Raw genomic sequence first — 24,947 nt, 5'->3', positions numbered from 1 at the left:
CGCGCACGCTACGGGGACCGGCGGCCGCAGCAGCACCGGGAGCGAGCCGGGCAGAGCGGGGGCCTCCCTCTGGCGCCGGGGCCATGGCCGTGGTGGGCTTTGATCTGGGCTTCCAGAGCTGCTACATCGCCGTGGCGCGGGCCGGCGGCATCGAGACCGTCGCCAACGAGTTCAGCGACCGGTGCACGCCGTGAGTGTGGGGGATAGCGGGCACGGGCCGGTCCGTGCCCGGCGGGGCGCCCGCCGTGGAGAAGCTGCTGGAAGTTTCGCGGTGGGGCGTGGGGGGTTCCCGCTGTGCGGGGCCAGCGCGTTCCCCGGCACTCGCCGCCTCGGGGGCTGCGGGGGTTCGGTACAGGGTGGCGGGGCCGGGCGGCAGCCCTCTGTGTGTCCTTCCGAGCCGCTGCGTGCCCCCGTGCTCCCCTTCCCGCCCCGACTCGCTGTGTGCCCCGATCCCCTCAGCCGCTGGGTCCCGCTGTGCCCCCTGACCCGCTCTGTGCCCCCGGACCCCACCCGCGTTGTTCCCCTGTGTCCCCCGGTCCCGACCCTCTGTGTTCCCCCGGTCCCGGCCCGTTCCGTGCCCCGGAGCCGGAGCGCGTCCCGCGGGCAGTGCCCGGAGCTGTGCGGAGCCGCTCGGGCCGTGCTGCGGCGGGCGGGAGGATCCCGGGGGGCAGCCCGGGGTAGGTGGGACACGGGCGGACACGCTCCCACCCGTGCTGCGGAGGGTGGGCTCTGCCAGCTGCTCAGGGCAGCTCTCCCTTAGTCAGAGGTTAGATATAGAAAGCCTCTGGCTCCAAGCTGGAGTTAGTTGACAAGTTGGAGGCAGCCATGCACAGACGGGTAGGGTGTAGTCCGGCTGTGAGCTCTGAATTGCGATCATCCTGTTCCACCGTTCGGATAAGCCATTGGGAAAAGTCTTGGATTTGGGCCAAGGCTTTAAGACGGATAAAAGTCTTCCTGTAGTTTTTTTACTAGAGGAATGACACTTTGACAGAAAGGCTAAGGTGTTTTATCTGCAGTAGCAGAAAATAAGTCCGTGAGAGTTCTCAGTCGTGTTTGTTGTCAGGACCGAGTTAATTAGCCTGTTGTTCTTTCCAGGTCAGTGGTTTCATTTGGATCCAAAAACAGAGCTATCGGTGTTGCGGCTAAAAACCAGGTAGGTCATTTCCTGCTGCAAACTGTTGAAGTACCAGTGTGTGTGTAAAGTGAGTTGGCTGTGTGTATTTAAAGCCAAACAGCCTCAGTTTCTTGTCGAGTCTTTTATTTTAGAAATGCTGCACTATGCTGCCGTGCTTTCTTTGGAGAAATGTGGGATGTTTTTGCTAGAATGCTTTTGCTCTCTCCTTCATTAATGTAATACTTTCCAGTGGAATATGTTCATATTCTGACAAGTTAAGGTCGCTGGATTTCTTTTCCTAATGATTGTATACAGGATTTTCCTTGTACTTGATGGAAAGCATTTTAAATTCTGTATATAGTCTCTTAAAATTAGATGTAAAGGGAGAGCTTTTGCTCAGATTCTTAAAGCTATTTAGGGTACCTGACTACCTTTGGATTTGCTGTAAATTAAATGCTGCTGGTTTTGAAGGTGCAAGTCCTTATTTTGGTTTTTTGTTGGTTTTGTGTTTTTTTTTTTTTTTTTTTAATTGAGATGCTTTGAAAGATTGAATGTTTTCTTTGTTAAAGTAGTATTTTCAGTTTAGAAGGAGAACTTGATTCCAACAAGTCTCAGAATAACAAACTGTAATGATTAAACAAATCCTTAGGTATTGTGCGTTGTTACATAACTGCTGCTGGGAGATCAAGCATGCAGCCTCAGCTGGCCTGTGCATCTCTCTCATGTAGCAAAGGACTGCAGTGGGTTTCCATGGAGAGAGCACTGGAGGAGACTTTATTCCACTATAATAGCACTCCTCTTAATTTTGAATAGCCGAGGCAATACAAATACTTCACATGTTAACAAGCACGGGCACATTCAGTTACAGGTTAGCATTTGGAGTAATGAAGTAAATACATGTGTTTGTGGTTTTTTTCTTAAATTTCATTTCAGCATTGCTCAGTTGACTGCTGACATTGTTGCAAGTCAGAAACTAGTATGATTCATTAGTGTGCAAAAATGATTTACTCAAAATGAGAAATGATCTGAACCTGATGTACTCTCAGGCATGTTTCAGTATTGTTAGATTGTTCCAGTAGGTGCTGTGGAAAACATGAAGGAGGTAGAGTGAGGTAGATTCTCTCTTTGATTGCATTTACAAGTGTGTATTTGCAGTGATGAACACCTTTGACTTTAGTTACCTTCAGACTAACCTGTATGAGGTTACTTGATTGAGTGTTTCATGCTTGGCTCTCCTAGAAGTTGAAGCTAAATATTTTTGCCAGGAAAAAAGAATGCAATACTTTAAATGATAAAAGATGACAGATCATTTATTTCTGTAATTCTAAGTGGTCCAGTTTGGCTGATGACCTAAGCTGTGAATTGTGTTTCTTCTGTAAATGTGGAAGCTTCCTGACATGGACTACTGAGAGTTATGTTTTTGGTGTATTCAGGTGTAGTAGCTGCTTAAATCAAGGAGTACAATGATTGTTTTTAGTTGAAAAATAAAAAGCAAAAAACCAAAAAGATCCCACAAAATAAAAAGAGGTTTTGACTGGTGACTTCTACAGTGTGGTTTTGTGAGAGAGCTCAAAATACTCAAAGGTGCTGTCTTTAATATTTGAGAAATTGCTGCTGGAGCAAATTTTCAGCAAATTTCTGTAACCTTTGGGTAAGCATGGCAGCTCTGGAGATGAGAAAAGTACATTAGTTAACAGATCATAATTCTCAGCTTTCTTAATTGTGACTAAGCAAGAAGATATTAAAACATGCTACAGACCTAATGGCATACAATTACTCTAAAAATATCTTAAGATTGTTCTCTCAGAAAAGGCTTTGAGGTTAATTCTAAATTAGGCTATAAAAGCTGCCAGAATGTTTGTGCTTCTCTACCCACTACATGGTAATAATTCCTGCTGCTACGTTCTTCAGCCATACAGCTGTGAAATACGTAACATTCAGGCACTCTGAAGTTGTGGCTATACAAATAAATAAAACCATGCTGGGCAACAATCTTCAACACAGGAACCTAACTACTCAATCACATTTAAGTACTGGAATAGTTCCTGGCATGATTTTTGGCCTGCGTTAACTTGTGCTCGTACTATTAATTGCTGAGCACTGTTTGGTGATTGGAATAAACCAAGGATGACTCTTAGCAGGCAGCCCAAGTGTGACATCTTTCCACAGACAGAGCTGTCTGAGAGTTACTGCTTGCTAGTGGGAGTATGGCCTCCTTTTTTTGTCAGGGAGCTTTTCTGTAGGAGAACTGTCCTACTTGAGTACCTTTTTAATAAAGATGTAGCTCAAATTCTTCTATTCCGTGGTGGAAAATTTTTAATGCAACTAGGAATTGATGCTTTTCTTTGAGGGTAGTGAATGCTAGAAATATTCCTTGGTATGCTCATCATTTGAGTTGCTATCATGCAGTCTGTTGGTGCCTGCCTAAATCTATTCTGTAGATAATAACACACTTTTGTAATTTCTCTCTAATGAAATAGAATTAAGTCTACTCTGAGATACTTGCATTATCTTTTAGGCTGCTCTAGTTGTCTGGTTTCTGTTGTGCTTTGCATTTCTGATAACGAATGCTTCTTTTATGTCACGAGCTTGCATTGGAGTTTAGCACATATTCAAGCTGATGTTAGCAAAAAAAGTCCCAAGTTGTCTATGCACTGTATTCTTCTTTGGTCTAGTGTAGGAGTTTGAGTTTCTGCTTGATGAGTGTGAGCAAGGAAATGATGTGATTTCAAAGTAGCTCAGGGAAAAAAAGTAACTATTGAAATATACAGGGACACTCAAGCTTGACACTTAGTAACTAGGAAAGCCCTTGCTTGCACTTAATGTAATGATGTTTAAAGTGGAGGTGGTGTGGCTTGGGTTGGAGGGCCAGCTTACAGAGAGAGAAGCCAGCTTCATATGCAGTTGCAATCTCTAAACATTTGAATTTGGTCTAAGTTGAATTTGGGTGACAGCAGTGAGGTGCAAGGTGAGTGGCTCTGGTTGCCAGCACGATCAGCAGCAGAGTGCTCCAGTGCAGTGCACAGGGCGGTTTCCTGAACTGGGGGAGTGTCACGGGGAGACGAGAGCTGCCAGAAGCCTGCAGCTGAGTGGCAGTGGCTGATGGGACCTAGGTGGGGCCAGGAGCAACAGCAGCAGTTTTCCCCAAATACAAAAGGAGCCCTGGTGAGCAGGGTGTGGCTCAGCAGTGTGCAGGAAGGTGCAGAGGCAGTGCCAGCCCAGGCAGGAGCAGTGGTGCCCACCTGGCAGAAAGCCACGGCCCCACTCAGCTCCACACCCGGCACGGCTGCCCAGACAGCTCTGGCAGGGACACACTGCCAGTACTGGGTGGCACCTGCAAGGTGAGCCCTGCTCTCAGTGCCAGTAGTGGGTGGCACCTGTGAGCACAGATGTGGGAATGTGCCCAGGCACTCTTCCACTTAGTGAAGAACTCTGGCGGGAGGTGTGTGGGTTGAGGACTATCAGGGAGTGTGTGAGAGAGAGATGATATAGTGGAATTGCACCCTGCCTTCCCTGGGATGTGCCTGGGAGGCAGACCTGACACACAGAGGATTCCTTTCTCTCTCCTCCACCTGCTGGAAAACAGGGACTTGAAGTGATAGGGATCAATCTGTCACCAAGGTTAAGTTGGCCTATGTCAAAACTGCTTCCCTGAAGAAAAAGAGGACATTACCGTAGAAGACTCCCTTCAGAAGGGAGAAATATGCAGGCAGAAACCACTGCTTAGGAAAGTCTGCTGCCTCTCTGGGGTCCAAGTTCCTGCCCTGGTATGGCTGTCAGATAATTCTCCATTATTGGTTTCTCAGATTGGCAGTGATGAGGTTGCACCAGGAAGTCCAAGGGCAATCAGGGAAGATTTCAGGGCCTTGGAATGACTGCTTAAGGGATCAGGAGCACAAATAGTGCTATCATGTGTTCTCTGTCCTTCCAGTTGCAGGAAATGATGGAGGAAACAGGAAGAGCCAGCAGACCAATATCTGAGCTTGGTGCCATTGGCAGAATTTGGGGGTTTTGATCATGGGTCAGTTTACGTGACAGCAGACTGTTAGCAACAGGCAGGGTACACCTGTCTCAGAGGGGGAAAAGAATGTTTGCACAGGAGCTAGCAGGGATCACTGAGAGCTTTAAACCAGATTTGGAGGGGGGAAGACATACAACCAAGTTTGCTAGAGGTAAGCCTGGGGTGCACTACAGCAGTGTTTGAGAGAGAGTGAGGTCCTTCACTCTGCTGCCTTGGTGGAGATGGGATGGAGATCCATTCAGCAGCAGTGACACAGGGGTTATTACTGATGCATTTAAAAACTGTGGAAGCTCCTGAGAATGGTCACATAGGAGCTGGGACTTCTCCTGTGCAAAAAGGGGCAGGATCAATAGCCCATGAAGTGCATGCCAGCAGGCATCAATGCCTGCAACACAGGCAATAAAGAGGAGGAGCTGGACACCACTGTGCAGCAGTAAAACTCTGACACAGTTGCCATTATGGCAACGTGGCGGGAGGACGGGCACAACTGGGGTGTTACTCCTGCCTGGTTAAAAACTGGCCGGATAGCCAGGCCCAGAGTGTTATGGTGAATGGAGTTAAATCTAGCTGGCAGCCTATCACCAATGGTGTCCCCAAGGGTCAGTACTGGGGGCCAGCCCTATCTGATATTTTATTCAGGGATCTGGAAAAGGGGATTGAGTGCACCTTCAGTCAGTTTGGAGGTGAGGCCATGCTGGACTGGAGTGTTGATCTGCTGGAGGCAGGATGGCTTTACAAAACAATGTAAACAGGCTGGATTGAAGGGTTGAGGACCACTGTGTGAGGTTTAATGAGTGCAGTGTCCTGCACTTGAGTCACAACAACCTCATGTAACACTACAGGGTGGGAGCAGAGTGGCTGGGGAGCTGCCTGGTGGAAAAAGACCTGGGAGTGCTGTTTGACAGTGGTTGAACATGAGCCTGCCGTGCCCAGGTGGCCAAGAAGGCCAATGGTCCCTTTGCCTTTATCAGCAGTAGTGTGGCCAGCAGGAGCAGGGCAGTGATTGTGCCCTGTACTCGGCACTGGTGAGGCCACACCTCAGATCCTGTTCTGGGTTCTGTTTTGGGCCCCTCACTACAAGAGGGATGCTGAGGTGTTGGAGTGAATCCAAAGGAGGACAATGGAGCTGGGGAAGGGTCTGGAGAGCAAGTCTGAGGAGGAGCAGCTGAGGGAGCTGGGAGTGTTTAGCCTGGAGAAAAGGAAGCTCAGGTGTGCCCTTATAATAATCTAAAAGGAGCACAAAATTGCACCAGGAGAAGTTTAGATTAGCTGTTAGCAAAAGATTTTTTATCTGAATGGTTTATAAACATCTGAACAAGCTACCCAGGGAAGTGGTGGAGTCACTGTCCTGGGAGATATGTAAAAGGTGTGTGGATGTGGCTCTTGGGGATATTGGTGGACTTGGCTGTGTTAGGTTAATAGCTGGACTTGATCTGAAAGGCCTTTTCCAATTTAAGCGGCTCTATCATTCTAAATTAGTTGACTAAAGTAGTAGACTCTGTTGATCATGTTATTGTTCACCCAGTTGTCTCAAGGTTTCAGAGATGGATAGTTTTATAATCCTTAATAAGTAATGGTCTGTGTCTAACTATTAATGAGCTGATAAAAAGTACCAGACAGCAATTACAGTGTTAAATAAAGCTGTGACAAGGGAGTGAGCAGTAGTCTGAAAACTTGACCTGTGCTTGGGGGCCTACAGAACAGCACTGAACATTGCAGACTGATTAAGAGTGGATTTCTAACTATTCTGTATTTCTTTACAGCAAATTACTCATGCCCACAACACTGTATCTAACTTCAAGAGATTCCATGGCCGTGCATTTAATGATCCTTTTGTTCAGAAGGAAAAAGAAAAGTTGAGCTATGATTTGGTTCCCATGAAGAATGGTGGAGTTGGAGTGAAGGTAAATCTGCAGTGTATCTTTCTGTGTTGTATAGGTAAATCTAAAGTCTTACATTTCAGCACCTGAAATGAAAATATGAGTTTCTTTTAATTATCCTAAAGGTAGGTTGTTTTATTCTCTCTGTTAAAGAAGAGCTCTTCTATGAATAGAAAGCTTTGTCTTTAAATAGTGGATATTAACCTTCAAATTAAGGTTCATTTACAAATAATTGCTGAAATGCAAGTTTCCCTGTTGGCAAATTGCACATCTAGCTCAAATGCACTGGCAGAAAAACTGCTAAGATAATTACAAGGTTGTATGGTTTTACTTCAAAGTATGACTTTCTGCCACTTGTGTGGAATTCATTGCAGCAGACCTATTAGGTGTTTTACAAATGCTTTAGAAAATAGTCAGAACTCTTCTTTAGAATGATTGCCTTAGGAGAGTGGCAAGTGTGTCTTTAGCGGACTGCCTGGAGTCAGTTACTTGCAAAAAGGTGTTCAATACCAGGTCCTACCACATTGCAGGTTTTGCTCTTGCTTGCCTTTCAAGGACTTCACTGATACAATGTCAGCTTTTCATAGAATAGGTGTCATTAATAACATTGTATCCATTTACAGAAATATGTACAATTACTGATAATGAAGCCTTGCTGGCATAACAATCAGTGTTGCTTCCCTGTTGAAGACTTTAACTTGAACTGGTCCCTCATAACTTCAGTATAGATCAGTCCTAAATAGTGAGTAGATCACAGAAAAAAAGGGAAGATGCTTTCTCTTTTGCTGTTTGTGATTTGTGAGGTTAACAGATAAATTCAGACAGAAATTATTGGTTTCCTTTAATCAGTGTGTGTAGTAGTCTTGCACTATGAGAGTCTAGTGTTGGGTGAACTCTACTACCTTTTTTTCTTAGACTGATTGGAGAACAAATTAGTATTTATTTCTATTTAACTGTGGTTAAAAAGTTTTAATAATTGATTCCGTAAAATTCAATAAGACTGGGAGGTTTAGAGAACAATTTTTCTATTAAAACCAAAGTGCCTAGTTTTTCCCCAAACCATACTGAGGGAATAAAAGAGAAGTGTTACTTTCAAGCCTCAGCTGTAGCATATTACTTCACTTCATCATTGTCATGTATTCTATTGCATGATAAAAATGGTGCTTCAGAATATTTTTTGCTAAGAGAGCAATAAATAAACTTTCTGCTAAGCTTTATCTTAAGCTTTTAGTTGTTTCACGTGCATAGGTGAATTGTTGTTGCGCAGTTCTTCCTTTCAGAGACGTCTCATGTATTTGAGCAGAAGGATAAAAATGCTGAGGAAAAATACACAGCAAGTACTTCTGTACATTTTTTGCATTTGGTGTCAGTTTGAAAAATGATGGCTATTTTTACTTAATGGTGTGCCACATTTTAAACTTGTGTCATTTTTGGCAATTTCCTTAATCTATGGAGTTGATACAGTTCTTGATGTTTTAAGACAGGATAGAATTATTGCTTCTAAAAACACTCAGCTGGGAAATTAAATTGTAAACTGAAGTTCTATAATGAAATAATGAAGCATGTCGTGATTCATGGAGTATTAGGCAGCAGTGTATCAAAGAACATTAAATGTATGCAATTTTCCATCAGTTGAACTAATGGAATTATTTTACCTATTCTATCCAGGTCATGTACATGGATGAGGAGCACATCTTCAGTGTGGAGCAGATTTCAGCTATGCTATTGACTAAATTGAAGGAGACTGCAGAGAGTAACCTGAAAAAGCCAGTAACAGACTGTGTTATTTCTGTAAGTAATTGTAGTGCACAGGAACATTATGTCTTTTAACTTCAGCTATTGAGGGCATTTTGTTTCTATTCATGCAGAGTGAAAAAGAACTTTGCTAAGCACTTACAAAGAGATTAACCCAAACTAGGTTTAGAGCTTCTGACTTAAAGAAATCCCAGGGCTGCTGCCATATTCCAGACCCTGACTAACTTAATGAACTCATTCTCTTGGAAATGTCTGGACCTTTGGACCCAAAATGTTTCTGGATCCAGGTATAAATCCTTCTGGAACAGCTTGCTTTCGTGACTAAGCATACTAATTGCTCATTGAAGTAAATACATATGTTTGTGTTTTTCCTTGGATTTAAAACAATTTGATAACAGCTTTGAACAATTTCCTTTGTTTATGAAGATTTGCCCTCTGTCAGCTGAAAATTTCAGTTTCTGTCCTGTTTATCTTCATCCTTTCTGCAAACTTGCTTTGTTTCTTTCACTGTGATGACTGCACAGAAAATGACCTCAGATCAAGATCAGTCATTCCATTGCAAAGCCCCAGTATAAAATAACACCTGCCTCTCTGTTCTCAATGACTCTGAACAAGTCTGTCTCATGTTGCATCTAGGAATATTTAGCTCTGTTATTATTAGAAATGTTGATTCTCCAGTTGAACCTGGAAAGCTTGTTCTTCATGTTTCCCTGGAGGGGGAACATCAGAAGGCACTGTCCAAGGCCAATGCTAGAGATCTGTAGAAAATTTTCAGCAGAAATTCCTTCAGAATTTCTTAGCACTTCTTGCCTGAAGTAATTTCCGCCAAAATAGATTCTTTTCATTTGTTATCCCTTATTTCTTTGCATCTCTGACATCTGTAGTATTGCTGTGTGCTTTTAGTTCCCTCTTTCCTTGTTTGGATAGGAGTCTGCCTGCTAGTTCTGATTAAGGTATTCCATGTCACTGTCTTCATAATACCCAGTTTCGCTTTTTGGGCCAGCACTTCCTGTTATTAGCATTTGTATACAAATAACTCATTTGTTTCTTGCTAGTCTGTGCTCATGTAAACTAGCTGATGCTGGTTTAATTCCATCTCTGAGTAGAATATTTGAAGCGTCAATTCAGTATGGTAGTTGCATTTTGGAGGCTTGAAGGAAGTATCTTCCTCAAAGTGGAGGAATAGATACAATTTTTAAATTAATACTTTCAAATAAGTGGTCTAATGTCTCATTTTCTGGAAATAACTTGTATTCTCACCTACTTTCTTCAGGTTCCATCATTTTTCACAGATGCTGAAAGGAGATCTCTTCTGGATGCAGCTCAGATTGTTGGTTTGAATTGTCTTAGATTAATGAATGACATGACAGCAGGTAAGTAGGATAAAATAGCAGTTCCTGCAATTGACAAGTGGGATAGAGGGTCCATTTAATTACTTTAAGAAAAAGGACTGACTTGAAAAGGCAAATATAAGACATAAATATTTGAAAAAGTTGCTGTTCTTTTCTTGGTTTAATGTCTTCTGTGTGAATGGGTAGATGAGATCAAGCTCCATTGATAATTATCTCCCTGAGCACTTATTTAGAAGCCACTGCATATGCCTGGACTACTTGTTCTTTTGGTGTACTGCCCAGATGCACAGTTGCAGGAGTTAGACACTCCTAAAGGAAGTTCCTTGATTGAACATCAACACCTCATAACTTCCAAAGCTTTTTTTCAGTATAGTCAGGGTTTTAAACAGACACATGGCTCTGGTGACCATTTATACAACTCTCATACAAAACTTCCCAGCTTGGAAAATACTCACTGGAAATACAAAACTGGGTTTGGGTTTTGTTGTTAAGATGTTCTGTGTTTTTGATTACTTTGCAAGGCAAAAAGAAACAAACCCAAACAAATGCTGAAGGAGCATATACATGACTAAGGGAGTATGTTCTGCTTTTCAGGTCCTACAGTTTAGATTAATGGAACAAATCTTCCACAAAGATAGTGTATGTTGCACAGGTGTATGTCTGGATTTGTCTTTATGCTTTTGATCTTATAGCTTTATGTTCACAGGGTTGTTGTGGTATGCCACTGGAAATTAGAGATTGTGTGGATAATATCTGACACTTCTTTTGCAGTGGCTCTGAATTATGGAATTTATAAACAAGACCTTCCAGCTCCTGAAGAGAAGCCACGGATAGTTGTGTTTGTTGATATGGGACATTCTGCATTTCAAGTATCTGCCTGTGCATTCAACAAGAGTAAACTGAAGGTAGTAAGATTAAATGGAAATAAAAATGTTTACCAGCAATTAGAATCAAATAGCCTGCCAATCTGCCTTCTTTTTTAAATTCTTAAATAATTTAATGCATGGAAAGTGGCAACAAGTCAAAAGGCAAAGGTTTTCATCAGTGTTCTTCATTTCATTAGAATTGTTTCAAACAGGATGTAAATTTCTTGCAATACACAAATGTAAGATAAATAATACTAGTGCTATAATTTATTTTGCTTTATCTAAATGAGTGTGTGTATGGATGAAAATTTTGAATACTTAGGATTGTCAGTTACTTAGTCTTATTTCCTCTGTAAAAGTGAAGATCAATTTTTGGCTGATGTGACTGTGCATTGGAAGATAGGCTGACCTGTCCCCAACATTATTTTGAAGCAAGGACTTGCTGATACTGGAAGACTGCTATTCCTTGTGATTTTATTAGTGTTAAACTAAATAATTGTGTTCTTTTAAACCAGGTACTTGGGACAGCATTTGACCCTTTCCTTGGTGGGAGAAACTTTGATGGAAAGCTGGTAGATTACTTTTGTGCAGAAATAAAATCAAAGTACAAACTAGATCCAAAAACCAAAGTTCGGGCTCTTCTTCGTCTGTATCAGGAATGTGAGAAACTGAAGAAACTAATGAGTTCAAATAGCACAGACATTCCCCTAAATATTGAGTGTTTCATGAATGATACTGATGTATCTGGAAAAATGAACAGGTGAGTTCTGTACAAGACAGGCATTTGCTTGAGTGGCCATTTTTTTAAAGAAATGTTTCTTTCTGTGTTTGAAAGAAACTTAATGTGCTAAAATTAAGTGTAAGTGCCGAATAGCTGTGGCGCTTTGTAATGCTAGAATAGCTAAGGCTGGGAAATGGGATGTTCAGCTACCTGAGTAATGTTTCAGTGCAATAAAGCATACATCAGAAGTTTAGATTCTTTTTGTAGAATGTGGTCTTAAAACCATGGATTGATGCTTGCAAACCAGAAGGTTGGTTGCATATTTTGACTTTCTGCATATTTTAGGTAACTTAAATCCCATACTCTCTTAAGATAGCAACAATTTCAGCTTTGTTTCTTTTTTTCTGTTCTTAGTGTACTATGGATATTGATAGAGAAATGGAGAGCAGAAACAGTGCTGATGGGTGATGACTTGATTATGGTCCAAGTGTAAATGAAGTCTGTCTCTCATACACATGTTTACAGGCATGGCTTCATTTGTTCTGTAGCTACTGCTAAGAGTGGTGGGTTGTTTTTCTTCCAGTGTTTAGGCAACAGTTTTTCATGATAAAGGAAGTGTCAGTGTTTTCTGATTTATTTGTAACCTTTGCTCTGAGGCAAATACATAGCAGCTGCCCAAACAAAACTTTTATCTTATTTAACTGCATTGATAGTGGCTTAGGAAAATTTGAAAGCAGCTGTTTGTGTACTACCCTGTCTATGGTTGCCACTTTGGCCTACTCACAGGAGTTTAGCTTTAGGTCTCTGTAGTGTCATTAACCAACCTAGTCAGCATCAGTTTGGAAACAAATACCAGGCAAGGTTCTTGTGGGACAGGCATTCTTTAGTTAATTCCATTTTTTTTCCTCTTAGGTCACAATTTGAAGAATTGTGTGCTGACCTGCTGCAGAGGATAGAGATGCCTCTGCTTTCATTAATGGAACAAACACAGCTGAAAGTGGAAGATGTAAATGCTGTAGAGATTGTGGGAGGAGCAACTCGTATTCCTGCTGTCAAGGAGAAGATTGCTAAATTCTTTGGCAAGGATGTCAGTACAACACTGAATGCAGATGAAGCCATAGCTAGGGGCTGTGCTCTGCAGGTATAGTACTGGCAGCACTTGATGAAATTAAAAGATGTATTTCTTCCATGAATAGGAAGAATAGGTCAAGCAGTTATGAAGAATTGTAGAAGTGGTCCATTTTAAAGTACTCAAGGGAACATACATGTTCACTAGGTCTTTTTATGGGACTGTACTGTTTAAAAAGACCAGAGTACTCCTCCCTGGTGCAGTACCCTATTGCAGGGTGCATTCTGTAAGCAGCCCACTCTGCTCTTGAGAAGAACACAATCTAGAGATCTTTAATGCCAAAAATTCAAGTTGCTGTCAAGCTGAAAGTTACTTTTACTCAACAAGGTATAAGATCTATGGAGAGCCCAAACTACTGCAAGTTTGACTTTCCTGGTATCCAGCTTGCTATTAATGTGAAACAGGTTTTATTCTGTCTCCCTCCCATTTTTACTGTTTCCAGCTATATTTTACAAGCAAACCACACATTCTGTATTCTTCCTTTTCTCCTTTAACTTCTTGTCTTATTTCACCCTCTTCTCTTTGACTTGTTTCTTTACTCTGTCTCACTGACAGTTTTCCATTGCCAGCAATCAGTTGTGTTCAGGGAAAGAAGCAAGACCCTTTGGATAAACGCTTCTTTTAGGAGTAAGCACTGTAGAATTTCTCTTTTATATAGTCCTGCTATTTCCTTAGTGTTACCTTTACTCGCAAGCTGCAAAAGACCTGCTAACACAGCACACAAACACTTGTGTGTGAGATTTCTCTTCTCATACTGCATTGAAATTGAGTATTGAAATAGTTCTGTCTAGTAAAATCAATACAGTTTTCACTTGTTTGAAAATTTTTTGCTGTCATGTCTAGTGGAGTAGAGGAGTTAACCAGCTTTAATGCAAGCTTTTTTGTTGTTTGTTTTTTATTTTTTTTTCAGTGTGCCATTCTTTCTCCAGCTTTTAAAGTGAGAGAATTTTCTGTGACAGATGCTACACCTTTTCCAATATCTCTGCTGTGGAACACAGAAGCAGAGGACACTGAAGGGTAGGTAGCTCAGACTACCATTCCATGAAGCCTTTGACCTTCATAATTCAGGGGTCATGTTCTTGCTTGCACTTAAACTAGGATTTTGGCATTCTCATGCAGAAAACCCATAGGCATGTACCAGAGATGGTTTACAGGGAAGATTGTAAAGACATAGGTTGAAATTTGAACTGTAATTCCTCATTTGTAAAAACATAAAGATTTTAAAAAAGTGAGAGAGCTACCAACTAGTATCTGGTCTTGCCTTTATCTGGTTGTCAGGATTAGAAATATAAAATTAGATCAGTGCTTGGGTCGTGATTCCACTTTGCCTTCTGGCTTTTCATTTTTTACTCAAGGTGTTCCTTACACCTAAGATTCTTGATTTATTAGTAATGTTAGGTACTATGGAAATATTGTGAACTTATATGGATGCTATTTATCTGACTGCAGGAGCAATTTAACACCTAGCAAAAATTTAACATTTGTAAGAGTGATTTCTTGCTGCAGTCTCTTATGACTGAAATCTGTTACTAATTGTGCCATGCCTGTGGGAAATGCAGTTGTTTTCTAGGATGTAAAGAGCTCCAAGTTCAACCTGTGGAAAAATCATGGTTCTAGAGGGATCTGTTCTTACCTTTTTCATGTTCTTTGTAGTTCAGCCTTTTTTTTTCTTCCTGTCTGTTTTCTGTGGAGGTGCAGGGGCTAATTGTTCTGTCACTTATGAGAGCAGCCTGTGGGTTCCTGTTCTAGGTAAAGCTCTCATTTTCTCACATCTGGGTTATTAGATGAGATCTTCCACAGTTAGGAGACAAAACTTAGTTGGAAATTGGGATCAGGCTGGCATAATAGCGGACATGCCATAGAACATGAAGTAAAGCTGGTTGTTTTTCTGTCATGTTGAGGAATGAATAATAATCTGGTGTCAGGGTTCTCAACTGAGCCATGGAATGTAAATGAGCAAGGAATTAACAGGGCTATAATTATCCCTTTGAGACTAAGGAAGGGTGCAAATTATGATTCAAAATACACTACTTCAAGCTCAAATAGTGGAATAGGACAAGTTCTCATTACAGTAGAGAACAGTAAATCCTTTTCCTTGCAGTACAGTAGTGAAGTGTCTTTATTGGAATTGTTAGAAGGGTAAATGCTTCAAAACATGATATTCCTCTAAAGAGTTCTGACCCTATATCAAAACCTTCCAGCTCAAATACACTGCTAAAAGTGATACTTTTCCCTTAATTACAGAGTTCATGAGGTCTTCAGCAGAAATCATGCAGCACCCTTTTCTAAGGTACTTACATTCTATAGGAAAGGTCCATTTGAGCTAGAAGCTTTTTATTCTGATCCTGATGGAGTCCCATATCCTGAGTCAAAAATTGGTAAGTAGTCGTCCTGGAAATAGTGTTGTCTCCAATAGAACAATTTGAAATCGAAGAGTAACTGTTGTGCAGTATGGTTATGATGTATATATTCAGGCTTTTGTCTCTGAAGGACTCAGAATGTTCCCATTCCTGAGACAACTGAATCGGTATTTTTTATTTTTCTTGCTTATAGTGTTGCTTTGGCTGAAGGAAGAAATGAGGGAGAGCAAATCAATGCCTACAACTAAAATGTGGTTATGACTACTAAAGATAGCTTTTTGACTTTTTTAATATTTTCTGTTTTATCACTGAAGCAAGCTAGGAATAATTGAATAATATCTCCTGTATATAAAAAAAAACATGTCTTGAATAACTAGTTGTTGTTTTTACCTATGCCTTCTGGGACTGACATAATGCTGAGTAACTTCTAATCAAAGCAGCCTGAAATAGTGGCAGCTACAAGACTACAGTATTGATTTGTCTATGTAACACTTCTAAGCAGTTCTTTCATACTTTTTGACAAATTGCAGCACTTGACAGTGTTGATACTTACAAAGAGCTTACAACATGGTTAGCTGGAAGATGGTAAAGACAGGCCAATTAAATAATTGTTCTTGAGTTCTAAACATGCAATTAAATGTTGTTTGTTTGCATGCCATGTATTTTGAAAAACCAGCACAAGGGAGAGGGACTTATTACAAGCACAAGTAGTGACAGTACAAGGGGGAATAGCTTTAAAAACTGCAAGAGAGCCTGGTTTAGATTAGATATTTGGAGCAAATTCTTTGCTGTGAGACTGGTGAAGCACTGGAATAGGTTTCCTAGAGAAGTTGTGGATGCCCCATCCTTGGAGGTATTTAAGACCAGGTTGGATGAGGTCCTGAGCAACCTGGTCCAATGAAAGAGAGAGAGTTTGAAATGCAGTCTTTAAGGTCACTTCCAACCCAGGCCATTCTACGATTCTCTGACTGTATTCTGTAGTTACAGAAACATCAGACTGCCTTTTGTGGCTTACTCTTACCATGAAGACTGATGGTGGGGTTTGTCAGTGTTCAATTAATTTGGCTTTGACAAATGAGAAACTGTTTATGCGCTGTTCTGAAAACTGGTAAGAACAGAACTGAAAATCGGATTTGTTTCAACTCAGTTGCCAGTTAATTCTTTGCTCAGAACAGAATTATTGGTATGACTAATGGGTGAAGTAGTAGTTCTAATGAGACTCACAAAAAAGAGAACGGGTCACACAACTCCAGTATTATTGGATTTACAAGAGAGAGGATTATATTCCTGTGAGAAAGGCAGGTAAAAGCTTGTGCATTTGTGATCTAGATCTGTTGCTGAAGGAATGGTGTGTGCAAATATGTATGTTTGGCCTGTGAATTTGGGCAGCTTGTACTTTGCAGCTAAGTGAGCATTCTGGTCTCCAGGTCACTCTTTTGGTAATCCATGCATAAGGAAAAATGTCTGCAGTTAATGTCAAGGACATCTGATTCTTCATTTACTGTTGAACTAATTGTCTGTTTATTAGTTTCACAATGCTTGTTTCAAGTATTACAGTAGTTACAGAACAGTTATGTTCTGCCCAAGAATAAAAGGTAATGGCAGACTTGCATGGATGTTAGAAGCTGTAAGGAAAGCCTCTAGAAATATTCTTTCTGTGTTGGGCAGTAACTTGTATTAGAAAGGCACCACTTAATATTGACATTAGACTAAGCCCTTCAGTAGTTTTCTTTCAGCCCACTAGTAACACAGAGAGCACCGGTTTTGTATTTACTCTGTATTAGTTGTGTCAGGAGAACCTACTCTTCACTTTATAAGGTGAAGTTAGCTGAAAAGCAGTGTACTTTGGTTTTGTTGGTTTTTTTTTTCTGGTAGTACTGATTAAATTTGAGGGACCATGAGTTTAGCATGGAGGCTTCATTAAATATTTAGAAAACAGTTTGTCTATGAAAAAGGGAGATGTTTTCCTGGCTCTGTAATATTACCTACTTAATTCCACTGTGTGAGTTTTGATTCTTTTGGTTTTAGGTAGGTATGTTATCCAGAATGTGGCAGCCCAGAAAGATGGAGAGAAGTCTAAAGTCAAAGTGAAAGTCCGTGTCAATACTCATGGCATTTTCAGTGTGTCCACTGCTTCTATGGTAGAACCAGTTAAAAGTGAAGAATGTGAAGATGTCAGTGTTGAGACTGAAGTGGAAGCTCAGGACCAGAGGTCTATTGAAAACTTCAGTGATGTAAGTTGACCTTTCTTGTGTGTGAATGTCCTTAATGATTGATGAAAGTGTGTTCTGCTGTTACATACTCTGGAAGAAAAATACCTTCCTCTAAGGAAGCAAAAGGAGATTAATTTTAAGATGTGTGTAGCTGTCAGGAAATTGTCTTTACAAGAACAGGAGATAATTTGTGCTATCTTGAAAGTGTGTGGATTTCGAAATCAGTTATTGTGTGAAGTGCCAAATAGTGACAGGTTGTTTGAGGGTGGGGTTGCTTATAGCTGCCATAGTTATCCAACTGTTCCAAACAGGAAAACTAGATTTGGATTATTAATTATCCATGCACTTTGTGGTGGAAGAATTTGTATGTAACCCTTTGTATCAGTAAAGTTTTTTGAAACTTTTTGTGAAAGGGAAAGCTGAATTGTTTTCTACAGCATCGAAGGAGAGGGGAGCACTGGGGAATAATGCACATTGTTATAGTCTACTTGATCTTTTAATAGTTTTGAGGGGGAAAAAGTAAACATTATGACTCAAGAAATTAAAAGCCCCTTTTTGTAAGAGAAAGTGTTCGCACGTGCACACACGCACAAGTATTGTGCAGCAAGCCTGGCACTGGTAACATTTTCATGACCTCCTTCTGAACTTGCACCCAGTCTGTATCTCCAGAGCTGAAGCGTGTGTGTTTCTGCGTGTGCACAGAATGCTGTGTAGGGCACTTTGTACCGTACGTGCGTCAGAAGTGACGTGCCCTATACTTAAATGCAAGTGCACATGCCTTCTACATCCTTTGTGCCTGGGCTTTCATTTCAGAAAAATATCCAGCAAGAGAACAGTGAGGCTGGAACACAGTCCCAGGTACAAACTGATGGTCAGCAAACGTCACAGTCTCCCCCTTCATCAGAACCTCTCTCTGAAGAAAACAAAATCCCAGATGTCAAGAAAGTGAGTGACCCTTTAACTCTGTTGAAAATGTTATCCTATATAATGGCTTTTAAAATGGTAATATATTTCAGGAAAAGTAGGAACTTGGTGTTGGAACCTTTTTCATTTTCACACCTTTACTATAGTGAAAAATAATATCTGTATCTTGTGATGATTTCTGTACAGAGTTTGCAAAAGGATTCCTGCAAGAAGTCTTTCTGTACCACTTCCATGTCTTCTTGCAGTGTTGTACAACTCGTTTATTTGGGTTGCAGACATTTCAATTTAAACAGCAGTTAAAGGCCAAGCTTATTAGGCCTGCTGAGGGAAGCTGGGATCAGGAATTCATAAACCTAAAAGGAAGCAATCAGTGTGAAACATTTGTCTGCATGTTATTGCTAGTGATTTCATTTTTTTCATCTGTATGAGATGAAAAATGCTTGGGTTAAAGTCTTAAGGCCTATCAGCATCATTAGTGAACTGCTACATTACACATGAACACTTCTGGAAAATCTGCAAACACAGCATATGTCTGAGGAATGTCCTTGCTGCAGCTCGGTGCTTTCTGTCTCGAAACAGACTCTCAGGAGACTAGGATAGGAGGTGGAATCCCCAAAAGGAAAGTGCCTCACGAGCATATTTTGAAGATTTTAAAAGAACATGGAAAAACCTTTGTGTGTTCTTCCTCTGAATGTATCTTTCATCATAGCAGTACTTCATCAGAAAGAAGTCGGAAAAATTATCTTATTTTTCTTCTTTCTAACTCAGACAAATGAGAAGAAAGGTGATCAGCCCCCAGAAGCTAAAAAACCCAAGATAAAAGTGAAGAATGTGGAACTGCCCATTGAAGCTAACTTGGTTTGGCAGTTAGGAAAAGATCTCCTCAATATGTATATTGAAACAGAGGTGAGTTAGTGTGGTTTAGACTGCTTTCTTGTGTGCAGTTATTAACCATTCACCTGCTTCTCAAGGCAGCCTCTGTTCTTGTTCTGCCACCCTGGAGTGTGGGCTCAGTTAACAGTGAGCTAACACGCTGTCTGCCTTCTAACACATAACTGACAAATGTTTATCAGAAAGACTGAAGTGTCCTTTGCATCAATTAGTATCAGAGCACTGATCCGTGGAATGGCATCACAGATTCATTTAAACTGTTGTAATCCAGAGAAGTGCAACTCATTTCTTCAGATGAATCTACTGCATAATAATGAGAATTTCAACAGTTACGTGAACCAAGGCTTCTGGGAGACTTTACGGGAGCTGTGCTTCATAGAATGCTGTTTGAACATTGTTATTTTTTAATTAAAATATTTTCTGTGGTATACAGGGAAAGATGATTATGCAAGATAAACTGGAGAAAGAAAGAAATGATGCAAAGAATGCAGTGGAGGAATATGTATATGAGTTCAGGGACAAGTTGTCTGGACCATATGAAAAGTTTGTTTGTGAAAAGGTAGGTTATGGTTTCAGGAACTTCTCTGAAAATACCAAGTATCTGTTTTGTATACCTTGGTTAAACTTGGTCAAAGCCACCCTAAACATAGCTGCAAAACCAGAGCTTCAGTTGAGTGATGGCAGTGACTAACCCAGAATAAGGCTTAGGTGTAACAAATACATATCCCTGAAAAAAGAATTTGTCACAAATGGAGTGAAGTTTTGCTTCCAATTGGAACTGGTGACTGGAAGGGGGAACTGTGTTGCTTTATGTGTAACCAAAACCATGAATTAGTTACACTCCAAGCATTGGCCTAATCAAACACAAAAGTCTGTAAATGCTACCTTTGTTGTAGATGTGTGTTCCTTAGTCCAGAAGCTGGCATGGTTTAAGTAACTAAATTAGGCAAAAGCTGCAGTAGAAATTAAATTTTTATACAGGAGGCTAAGGATTCATGTGTATATTTACCTCTGTTATGTTCCTTCAAGACAAACATAGTTGATTGGTGTGTATTTCAGTGTTTGATGTGTTGAATTATATTGACACGCAGGATCTGCAGGGATTCTCTGCCCTCCTAGCAGAGACAGAAGGCTGGCTGTATGAAGAGGGTGAGGATGAAGCAAAGCAGGTGTATGTAGAAAAATTAGAGAATTTAAAGGTAGGCCTGTTAAAATGCCCGAAAAGCAAAATTTCCAAAAGACTGTGCTAAACAACATTAATGAATGTTAATGAATCACATAAACATGGAGGAATTGCTTTTTCTAGAAATTAGGTACTCCAATTGAAATGCGCTTCCAAGAGGCAGAGGAGCGACCAAAGCTATTACAAGAATTGGGACACAGGCTCCAGTACTATGCTACAATAGCTGGGGAATTCAGGAATAAGGTAAGTGGCCTTTTTTTAACCACAGTGCTTCTGTGAGGCTCATTGGCTGGAGGGCTTCAAATGCACTTTCAGATGAGCTGTGAACTACTGCTATATAGGTCACAAATTTAACACCACAAATGTTTCCCAGTACTCAAAAAATCTCATGCAGTGTGTCATATCTTCAGTTGCTTGATACTTCTGGATGTTTTCAGGCTAAAGAGGGTGTTCTAATAAAGAGTTTAGACTTGTGGTCTGATTCTTGACCTTTAAAAAACTGATCTGTTTTTTAGAAATGTGCTCCTCTTTCAGGGACAAGAATTATTGTATGGTGAGAGGCATTAGTGTAAAACCTAGCTGCAGATAAAGTAAAAAACACAATTTTGTTATATGTGGATATTTGGGGTTTGGGTTTTTGTGGGGTTTTTGTTTGGTTTTTTTTTCATTTTTTTTATGTTCTTGATAAGCTTTGCAGTCTGAAAATTTGCTCCTTGAAATTCCGCTTTTAAAGAATTTTAATAGGATGGCTTTCAACACTCAGACTCATTAAACCTGATACTTAACATCAGAAACAATTATGTCTTCACAGCTATAGATTACAAAATTAAGTGAAATCATTAGTAGTGTTACATGTGAAATAGCTAGCATCATTGTAAATAGTATATTTAAAAACTTGGTTTTATTTAAGAATTCTAAATGTGGATTCATTGGTTGTGTTCCTGGGTAGGTCCTTCTCCTGATAGTAGTTAATTGTGTAACTGTAGCATTGTAGGGAATGCTAAAGTTGGAAACTGTGGTCCTTTCCCTGTACATCAGAATCTCAATGTCTAAACTATCTTGGGCACAGGTAGCTCCTCCAGAACAGGAGGGAATGTTTTTTTATATCAGCTTTTTTAAGTATGTTATATTTTATTACATGACCTTTTTGTGAAGCTTCTATGCCCTCTGTGAACCAGATTTCTTGTTCATTTGGGTAAAGGAAGCTTTATATTCACATCTGTATTTCCTGTTGTCTCTGGCTGTAATGGATCTCCCTTGTGGCTAACTTCTATTTGTTTTGACCATTGGAAGAGATTTACAAGTTATAAATGATTGAGATAGACTTGTTGGCATACCTTCATCGTGTTATTAACACTTGACAGTTATTAGCTAATACAAAATGTTTGTATTTGGACAGGATGAGAAATACATCCATATCGATGAGATGGAAATGATGAAAGTAGAGAAGTGTGTTAGTGAAGTGGTAGAGTGGATGAATAATGCTGTGAGTGCACAGGCTAAGAAGAGCTTAGATCAGGATCCAGCTGTGCATTCAAGTGAAATTAAGGCAAAGCTACAGGTAAGTACCGTAAGAAACTATCTTTAGAGGTTGGTGCTAAAAGTAGACTGGTATCTGTGCCTTTTGTCTTCCCCGGTTTCATCTCGCTGCTCTAGTGTTCTTGAAAGGTAGAAAGTATGGAAAGGAGGAGATTCAGCAGAAAGAGGAGCTCTAGTGTACTGTAAACAATTCTGTGGAGCTCATTGATATTTTGTCTTTCAGTCCCCTTAAAAACTCAGGTTGTTTTTCAGTGTTTTACTGAGAGACAAAATAGTATTGAGAAAAACCAATGTGAAATCCAAAATACTTAGTTGAACTCTGCCCACAGAACATCAGAAAATATACCAATTAATTTATTTCAGAGTGCAATAAGTACTTGTCAGTTTGGACTCAGGGGAACAAATGCAGAAGCCAATTTCAAGCAGTCTTTTGGACACAGGACTTTTTGCACTAGTGAACTTGGTGGCTTCTTAATACACATTCTGCCCACATCTCTTCCATTTTTTTTTAGGAGTTAAACAATGTCTGTGAGCCTGTTGTGACACAACCAAAACCAAAAGTTGACTCTCCTAAGGAGGAAAACCCATTAAGTGAGCAGAGTGATTATAAAACTGAAGACATGGGAGATGATAAAAATTCTGAAATGCCTCAGCAAAACGGCGAATGCCATCCAAATGATCAAAACACCATTAACATGGACCTGGACTAAGCCACTGCACTTGCAGCAAATTATTTCATCCCATGACAGAAGATGTTTTGGCTGTCATATGTGATGGGGGTGGGAATGCATTGTTTTGGAAACTATTTATATTTTTTTCTTAAGACTTGTCTGGGAGTATGTTATGTTGTGGGAGGAAGAATAGTAAAAGTGTTGGTCATGACTATCCTAAAAGGAAAATTGCCTTGGTAACTTTCAGATTCCTGTGGAATTGTGAGTTCATACTAAGCTTCTGTGCAGTATTTAACCATTTGCATCACTAAAGATGAAAAGAAGCCCTTGCTTTGAAATGTACTGCTCCTTTAAAAGGTTGTAATCGAAACACTCGTAGGCATTTGTAGATGCCAAGGTAGTTTTCTTTTGTCTGGACATCTAATTGGGTATGTCAGAAAAAGCCAGTGTCTGTCCCCTTCACAAGAACTTTTCAGAAGAAATCATTCTGTCTGAGATTTTTGATTGTTACAGTCCAAAGTACTTATCAGGTAATGAGATGGTGAAATGTGTTAGTAGCATGCAGAAACGCTTACGTTTCATCTCTTGCTCAACAATACATTTTCATGTGGGGTACATAAAATGAAGGAAATGCTAATTCTGTTAGTGTTATTGTGAAGCTTTTTAAAGAGCTTTGAAATAAAGTTCATTTTACTGGTATCTCCTGACCTCTTGAGTGTAAGTGTTTGCAGTACTTCTGCTCTTAAGTGTTGCCCTCCTTACAGTTTGACAGACCATTGCTTTGTATTTCTGTGCAGGAGAGTTATAAACACACTTAAAACTCTCACACTTTGCACAGAACCAGTTGTACAGTGAGATGAATGTAATTTAGCCCCTTAATGAGTAATGCCTCTTTCTTTTCTTTGGCCCAAGCGTTGTAAACACCTGAAAGAACCCGAAAACTTCACAGATGTTAGAGCATAGGACAGTGTTTGTAACTGATGCCTATATAACTTAGGTTAAAAGATACTTATATAGCTTGAGTTAGAAGATATCAATATAACCTAATGTATCTGTATAACCTGGTACCAATATAACCAGAATCATAACTTTTATACCTATGTAACCTGATATAAATAACTTTCTATACAGTGTAATGGCTAGTTGCTTAATGCTGAATAGACAAAAAAGAAGGAAAAACTCACCAGGTGGGCAGTTTTAGAGATACATAAGTATACTACTAATAAGAAATTGGCAAATGTAAAGGCAATTAGCCACAAAACAAAGAATTTAGGCTGGCTAAGACCAGCCTGACCAAGGAACACTGTAACTGCACATGCTCTGAAGACAAGGTTGAAAAGCTCAGATGTGAAGAAGACCTTGGAAGCCTTCATCAAAGACCCCTGCTGACCCTGAAATGGGGAGGCACAGGTGCAATGCAGAAAAACTATCTAATAACCATGAGATCACACATGTGATGATGTTATAGTGATACTAAGCAGTACTTACTCTATAAGTACACCACAGCACTTGACAAAAGTGGGTGAGTAAGGTGGAGAAATCCCCCTCATCACCGTTGCTGCAAGAAGCAAATAGCTGCTCTGTAGACATTGGTCTGTGGGGATTTATTTCCAGCCTAATGGAACCATGTAACTTAGAAATTGTAATCCATGGTTCAGAATAAGGTGTTAAAACCTGGTTAAATACTTAGGCTAGGCTCTGCTTTTTGTTATAGACTAAACTGAAATAATGATATTTTCAGCCCATTCAAGTTTTTCTGATCAAACCTTAGTAAAGGTTTTAAAAACTAAGAATTCCTCTCAAGTAAATCTCTCTAGTCTATTGGAGAAGATTTTTTTGCATACTTGGTGCAGGGGAGGATACTCTGTGTTAAACATCAGATTACACTAGGGAATATTAGGCACCTGAAATGCTGTGGGAAGAATTTTTCTTGGAAGCATATTCTGAAGGCTGTTAACTCTGCTGATGCATGCAAGCACAGATCCCATATGTAACCATGTGGCACCAGATGCTTAAAGATCAGTGTCACTAAATGCAAAAGTGTTTTGGTTTGTTTTTTTAGTAAGGGTTAATTGTGGCTACAGCAGTATTTCATCTGGAACAACAAAACCTAATGGAGAAAAGATAAATTGGCGCCATGGGAGCTACTAAAGAGGGAGTACAGATGAGAGGACTGGTGCTTTCAAGGGCCAGCTAATCCTATCTAAGGCAAGTCTTTTTCTTCTAGCTGGTGTTTTTAGCATCACCTTCCATGAGTCTTCTCACAGCCAGGGGCAGGAGCTCTAATGCAGTGTGTGCAGTTTCATGCAGTAGTGCCCAGTTTTCTGC

General features: G+C 40.3%; 1 protein-coding gene across 2 annotated transcripts; it reads left to right on the top strand.

The window, feature by feature from the left end:
• HSPH1 (heat shock protein family H (Hsp110) member 1) lies at window positions 1-23,318 on the top strand. 2 transcript variants are annotated; one of them, XM_054271406.1, is made up of 18 exons: window positions 1-190; window positions 1,096-1,153; window positions 6,899-7,039; window positions 8,684-8,806; window positions 10,044-10,143; window positions 10,894-11,027; window positions 11,504-11,748; window positions 12,622-12,850; window positions 13,749-13,855; window positions 15,083-15,216; window positions 17,227-17,432; window positions 18,225-18,356; window positions 19,104-19,241; window positions 19,660-19,785; window positions 20,318-20,425; window positions 20,533-20,652; window positions 21,809-21,970; window positions 22,461-23,318. In XM_054271406.1, the coding sequence occupies exons 1-18, from the start codon at window positions 84-86 to the stop codon at window positions 22,656-22,658; spliced, it is 2,568 nt and encodes an 855-aa protein (XP_054127381.1). In that variant the 5' UTR covers window positions 1-83; the 3' UTR covers window positions 22,659-23,318. The 2 variants fall into 2 exon arrangements, with proteins under 2 accessions (XP_054127381.1, XP_054127382.1); XM_054271407.1 differs by lacking the exon at window positions 18,225-18,356.
• Window positions 23,319-24,947: the final 1,629 nt, after the last annotated feature.

The sequence above is a fragment of the Melozone crissalis genome, unplaced genomic scaffold, assembly GCF_028551555.1.
Source record: "Melozone crissalis strain CALT ecotype California unplaced genomic scaffold, PUWL_Pcris_2 ptg000013l_1, whole genome shotgun sequence".
Classification (NCBI taxonomy): Eukaryota; Metazoa; Chordata; class Aves; order Passeriformes; family Passerellidae; genus Melozone; species Melozone crissalis.
This window is presented reverse-complemented; position numbering and strand designations above follow the sequence as displayed.

What these genes read in the sequence shown, in the direction of transcription:
- HSPH1 (XM_054271406.1), top strand. Translation starts at nt 84, where the DNA reads ATGGCCGTGGTGGGCTTTGATCTGGGCTTCCAGAGCTGCTACATCGCC. An exon ending in GTGTTGCGGCTAAAAACCAG is followed by an intron (nt 1,154 to 6,898) that starts GTAGGTCATTTC and finishes ATTTCTTTACAG; the next exon opens with CAAATTACTCATGCCCACAA. An exon ending in AAATCCCAGATGTCAAGAAA is followed by an intron (nt 18,357 to 19,103) that starts GTGAGTGACCCT and finishes TTTCTAACTCAG; the next exon opens with ACAAATGAGAAGAAAGGTGA.